General features: G+C 39.8%; 1 protein-coding gene across 1 annotated transcript in view; it reads right to left on the bottom strand.

Annotated features, from left to right (window-relative positions):
• RASGRF2 (Ras protein specific guanine nucleotide releasing factor 2) overlaps window positions 1-6,000 on the bottom strand; it is a 223,728-nt gene that overhangs the window by 139,269 nt on the left and 78,459 nt on the right. The window contains exon 4 of the mRNA XM_049648890.1: window positions 2,285-2,552. Coding sequence (XP_049504847.1) covers window positions 2,285-2,552 — 268 coding nt within the window. The remainder of the gene's footprint in view (window positions 1-2,284; window positions 2,553-6,000) is intronic.

Here is a 6,000-nt window from a genome sequence, read left to right as displayed (position 1 = left end):
TACTACGTGGCAATGAGAAAAAATGAAATATGGCCTTTTGTAGCAACGTGGATGGAACTGGAGAGTGTGATGCTAAGTGAAATAAGCCATACAGAGAAAGACAGATACCATATGGTTTCACTCTTATGTGGATCCTAAGAAACGTAACAGAAGCCCATGGGAGAGGGGAAGGAAAAAAAAAAAAAAGAGGTTAGAGTGGGAGAGAGCCAAAGCATAAGAGACTGTTAAAAACTGAGAACAAACTGAGGGTTGATGGGGGGTGGGAGGGAGGGGAGGGTGGGTGATGGGTATTGAGGAGGGCACCTTTTGGGATGAGCACTGGGTGTTGTATGGAAACCAATTTGACAATAAATTTCATATATTAAAAATAAATAAATAAAAAATAAAAATAAATAAATAAATAAAAAAGACTAAAACTCCCTGTTCTAAATATTGCTCCTTCTTTCCAGTTCACAGTTAGTAGTTCATTATTTAAACATTTGACTAACTATGGGGCATATGGAAAGTTGTCAATAATCCTTTCCAAAACACAATCTAATATAAAAAACAAGCAAAATATTGCTGTAAGGAAATATAACAGAAAGTCAATAGTGGTAAAATCATCATTTTGGGGCAGAGAAATTTTAAGGAACATTTATTTCTAAAAAAAATATATTTTATAGTGCTGTATTATAAAACTGAAGAAAATTGTATTGATAACTCTTTCTTAACACTGATGCTTTTATTTCTTTACAAATAAATGTGCAGAATAGTATTGGTAGAATTCTCTTTATGATCACAAAAAATTCTTTAGCAAGAGCATATATCTAACTATATTCATTAAGCCCAAATGGATTAAAGCAGTTTACAAATTCTCATATTCAATATCCACTACAAGGACTCCAAATAAAATAGCAATGGAAACAAGTGTTGGTGAGGATGTGGAGAAATTAAAACTCTCATAAATTGCTAGCTAGTGGAAATATAAAATGGTGCAGCCACTATGGAAAACAGTTTGTTGGTTCCTCAGAAAGTTAAACATAGAGTTAACATATGACTTAATAACTCAACTCCTATGTACACCCAAGAGAATTCAAAACATGTCCACAAAAATGTGTACACAAATATTCACAGCAGCATTGTTTATAATAGCAAAAAGTAAAAACAATCCAAATGTTCATCAACCAATGAATGGGTAAACAAAATGTGGTACACTCATACAATGGAATAGTATTCCACCACAGAAAGAACAGAGGATTCATTATGCTATTACAACACGGATGAACTCTGATGACATTATAAGTAAAAGAAGCCAAACACAAAAGGCTTGTATGATTCCATTTATACAAAATGTCCACAATGGGCAAATCCAGATACAGAAGGTAGATCAGTAGTTGGCTAGGGCTAGGGAAAGCAGGAAATAGGGAGTGAATGCTAACAGATATTGGGGTTTTGAGGGGTGTTGAAAATGTTCCAGAATCAGAGAGTGGGGATGGTTACACAGCCTTGTGAATATACTAAAATCCATTAAGTTGTATGCTTTAAAATGGTAGGTTTTATGGCATATGAATTATATTTCAGTTTTTTAAGTATTTTTTTAAAGCAATGGAACAACCTCCCCACCAAAAGCAATATTTGCACTGTGTCATAATTCAAAACTCTGCAAAAAATAAGTACAGGGCAAAAAAAAATGGTGCAAGGGAATTTAGAACAAATACAAACAGATATTTTTTTTCATACAAAAAGCTCATAAACAAACTGATAAGAAAAACACCAAGACAAAAAACAAGCATTGGACATGAGATGCCAATTCATATAGGAAACATAAACAAATATTAACAATGGCAAAAAATAGTCAATTTCACCAACAATCAAGGAAATTATCATTACATCAAGATACTATTTTTTACCCATCAATATAATACAAATTTTTCAAAAAAATGATTCCAGCTTTTTCATGTCTTAGCAGAGGGAGATTAAATTGGTACCCACATTTCTGAAAAGCAATTTGCCACTGTGCCAGAAGCAGGAGATAAGAGGTGAGCAACAGATTTGTGTTGAAGGAATTCAGACTGACAGAGAGCAACAGACATAAACAAATCAATACAGTAATTTCAAAGGTACTTTAAAAGAAATAAAGGGTTGCAGTAGGGGCCCAAAGAAGGGAATGATCAGTCCTTTCTACAGGGGAAGGAAGTGGCCCAGGGAGGGTAATGCAGATGAATGAGAGCTGAGTCTCTCTGTTTAAAACTTTCTACACTAATAAGTCAATTGAATATAATAACCAAAATTACTAATACGAAACCTGGAGTTCTACCAGGCACGTATGTTCTTTTCAGAAAGGCACTCTGGTCCCCTGTGGAGGATGGATTAGGAGGCAAACTTAGAAGAGAGACAGGTGAGGTGGCTGAGCAGTAAGCCAGGCAACCACTGTCGGCACAGGAATAGAGACCAGATGTTCCAGGGTTCAAATCCACATCTGGCTGAATGGACGTGAGCAGTGAGGGCAGAGGGTACAGGATGGCATCCTGCTGGCTTGAGTGACTGAGTATATGTGTACAGGGGACTATACTCTGGTAGGAAGAAGGGGAGGCGGAAAAAAATTTGAGTTTAGCACCCAGGGGGAGGGGTATACAGTTAGGTCAGTATAGAAAGATGGTTCTACACATACTAGAGGCAATACATCTTCCTAATTAAGTACATAGGTTTCAGAGTTAGCCTGACCTGGATTTGAGGATCAGCTCTGCCACTTAGTAGACTGGTGATCTTTGGGATGTTATTTTATCCTCTAAGACCTCAGACTCAACTGAACCACCGATTTCATGGGCCGTTGTGACTGTTCAGTGAGAAGAGAACAGGGAGCACTTAGCACGGTACCCAGCTTTAACGAAAGCATGGGGAAAGGGTGACTCCATCCACCTGGGGGAAGCCTTGGCAGTGGATGACTGGTGAGGAGAGAAAGGAACAAGGGCACAGAGCAGTGACATTAAAGAAAGGGACAGAACACAGGGGACAGTGAAAGAGGAGAAGAAATGATCAAAGGAGTAGAAGAATCAGGAGTGATGTCCTAGAAGCAAAAGGAAAGAGAATTTCAAGAGAAGATTTAGGTCTCTACATAATGATGTTTAAAACAAACAAACAAACAAACAAACAACCTCTTCAGGAGGCATCTGGGTGGTTCAATTTGTTAAGCACCCAACTTCAGCTCAGTTCATGATCTTGCCATTCATGAGTTCCAGCACTTGCATCGGGCTCTGTGCTGTCAGTACGGAGCCTACCTCAGATCCTCTGTCTCCCCCTCTCTGCCCCTCTCCTGCTCACACTCTCAAAAATAAATAAACATTAAAAAAATAATAAAATAAAATAAAAAACAACCTCCAAATTAGTGTGAAAGGAAGGTTGAGAATAATATGAATAGTCAGTAAAAGAGTATGTAATATTACCTATCTTATCTATTTATCTAACAGATATGCAAATGTATGAAAACACTAAGCAGGAGACTGTTACCAGTAAATACCTTTGAGGAATAAGTGAGCTTGGGGAATGTGGGGAGGGGAAGGAGGAGCATATAAATGCAATAACTTTTTACTCTCTCTACTTTTCATTGTTTGGATTCTTTCTTTCTTTCTTTCTTTCTTTCTTTCTCTTTCTTTCTTTCTTTCTCTTTCTTTCTTTCTTTCTTTCTTCCTTTCCTTTCCTTTCCTTTCCTTCTTTCTTTTTTTTTATTAGAGAGGTTGCATTTATGTACTATTTGTGTAATTAAAAAATAAATATTACTGGAAAGTTGAAGTTTTATAAGGAAAGAAAAGCTTTGGAAAGACGCTGTTGACTCGGGTAACAACAGTTTCTGTGTGGTGGGGACAGAAACCCATCACAAAGGGCTGGAAAAGGAGCAGGAGCTGCGTGAGGAAGGAGAACAACCCAAGTATTTCTTCAGGAAGCCTGTCTATGCAGCAAGAGAGGGCAGCTGGAGGAGGATGCGGGGCCAAGGGAGGGATTTTAATTTCTTGTTTCAAGGTGGGAGAGATTCAAAGAGAATCTAAGAATACAGGAAAAAAGCCAGAGCCAGCTTGGTAAACAGATGGAATGTATAAGAAAGGGAATAATGGATGGAGCAAGGGAATCAGAGGGAAGAGGCTCAAGGCAGAAATTTGCCTTGACGCAGCACTAGTTCTTGGGGCAGCCAAGAGCCTGTTGGGGGGGCGCCCCCTGCAGGCGGGCTGGGGTTCATGTGCAAACAGACAGAGCGCCTGTTCTACTGCAAGCTCCTGGTGCCATGCAAACAAACTGAAGAAAAAACACTGTGAAGAATAGGAAAGAGAACCAGCAGGTGAAAGTATTAACCAAAGGCTGAAAATAAAGAAATTCAAGCCCAACTTTTCCCTGCAGAAAACAATTTCTACCATCTCATCAAGTGAAATCTTTCATAGTTGGCAGACACATTATCCCTTTTCTCTTTCTTTGCAGGTTCTAAGGAAGAAAGTGCTGACGTCTCTTTCATCATGTCCAATCTGGAAGCAAAGGCCTGACAAAACTTCTTATTAAAAAAAATATACATCAAATGAACAAAATCCATATCTTCAGCTTTAAAGTAGCAATAGTAGTGATAGTCTTATTATTACAAGAAGAATACAAAATATAGCTTTAGGCTATGACATCACTGTCCATTTCTGATTTTCTAGTCCTGTCAGTTCACCGTGATACACAAAGCGTTTTTAGCTTTGTTCTGATTTGTGAAGGATTTCTCCCTGTACATATATAAAGAGCTGATTTTATGGGGATGATATGATACACACAGTGGCCTTTAGTGTTGGGATAGATTTTATAATATACACTTCACTCTAAATTATGCCTCCATCCAATTAAAAGGATGAGGTTACAGGCACTAGGTGTCTGGAGCAGTTACCATGATGGCTTGTGTGTGTGGTTGTGTATGCTGTGTGTTGTGTGTTGTGTGTGTGTGTGTGTGTGTGTGTGTGTGTGTGTGGTGTATGTTGTGGGGGAGGGGGGAACAGATTGATAGAGGGGGAAAGAGAGAGAACAAACAACAGACTGCCTGAGGCACATGTCATCAAAAGAACTACAGATAAAAACAGACCCAAGAGGCTGGATTAGAGCTTTCTTTAGTGGACAAAAGGATAAGACTTAACTGAAAGACTTAACTGGAGGATTAAGTCTCTACGCCCGTCAAGTTCAGGACTGACAGGATGAGGGAACGGGTGCTGTCAAACCCTTGCCAAACTAAATCTGACATGAGCTTTATAGAATGGAAGCACACACTGAATTCCTCTTCCCTTACAAATGCCCTCCCCACTGAAAAAAGCCTAAGATCCACCTGCCATATGCACACACCAAGAGGAGGGAAGACTGTCAAGATGGGAGTTTGAGCAGAGTTTCAGTTAAAAAATTAGAAAGCAGGGGAAAGGTACGGTGAGACAGTCTCAACCACTGAAAGCATAAGCCATACGTTTGCAGGGAGGAAAAAAGGAAAAGCTGTGCACATTCTGTGGCTCACTGTACCAGGCGCAATATTCTCCACCTCTCCAACTTTTCAAAAGTCTTCCTCTAACCCCAGCTTTGGTAGAAACCCAAAGCCAGCTTTCCCCTCAGGACATACCTTACTTCTCCAGTAGCTTCGGATACTCATTTTCTCATATCTTCCCTAGCAAGGGCAAGGAGACCCCTCAGAATCACACGGCTCCTCACTGCCCCTTCCAGGCAATCAAACCCTCCAATTCCCCTCAGAGGCCCCTCCTGACCAGTGCTCACCATCTTGGCCCCACAAACCTGCTTTCATCCATCATTTCTTCTCCCAGTAAGTGACACTATCCATGCTAGGGCCCTGAGAGATGTGTTAGATATCATCCTGGTCTAATACTGCCCACATCCAGGTGGTCACAAAGTCCTCTGAAGTCATCCCCCACCCCATCTCTGGAATACTTTCTAGCTCTCTCTTCTTAACTGTCATAGACCAGGTCCTTCAGGTCTTATGCTTAGACCAGCATGGGGAGAGCTTTGGTA

The sequence above is a fragment of the Panthera uncia genome (assembly GCF_023721935.1).
Source record: "Panthera uncia isolate 11264 chromosome A1 unlocalized genomic scaffold, Puncia_PCG_1.0 HiC_scaffold_17, whole genome shotgun sequence".
Taxonomy (NCBI): Eukaryota; Metazoa; Chordata; class Mammalia; order Carnivora; family Felidae; genus Panthera; species Panthera uncia.
This window is presented reverse-complemented; position numbering and strand designations above follow the sequence as displayed.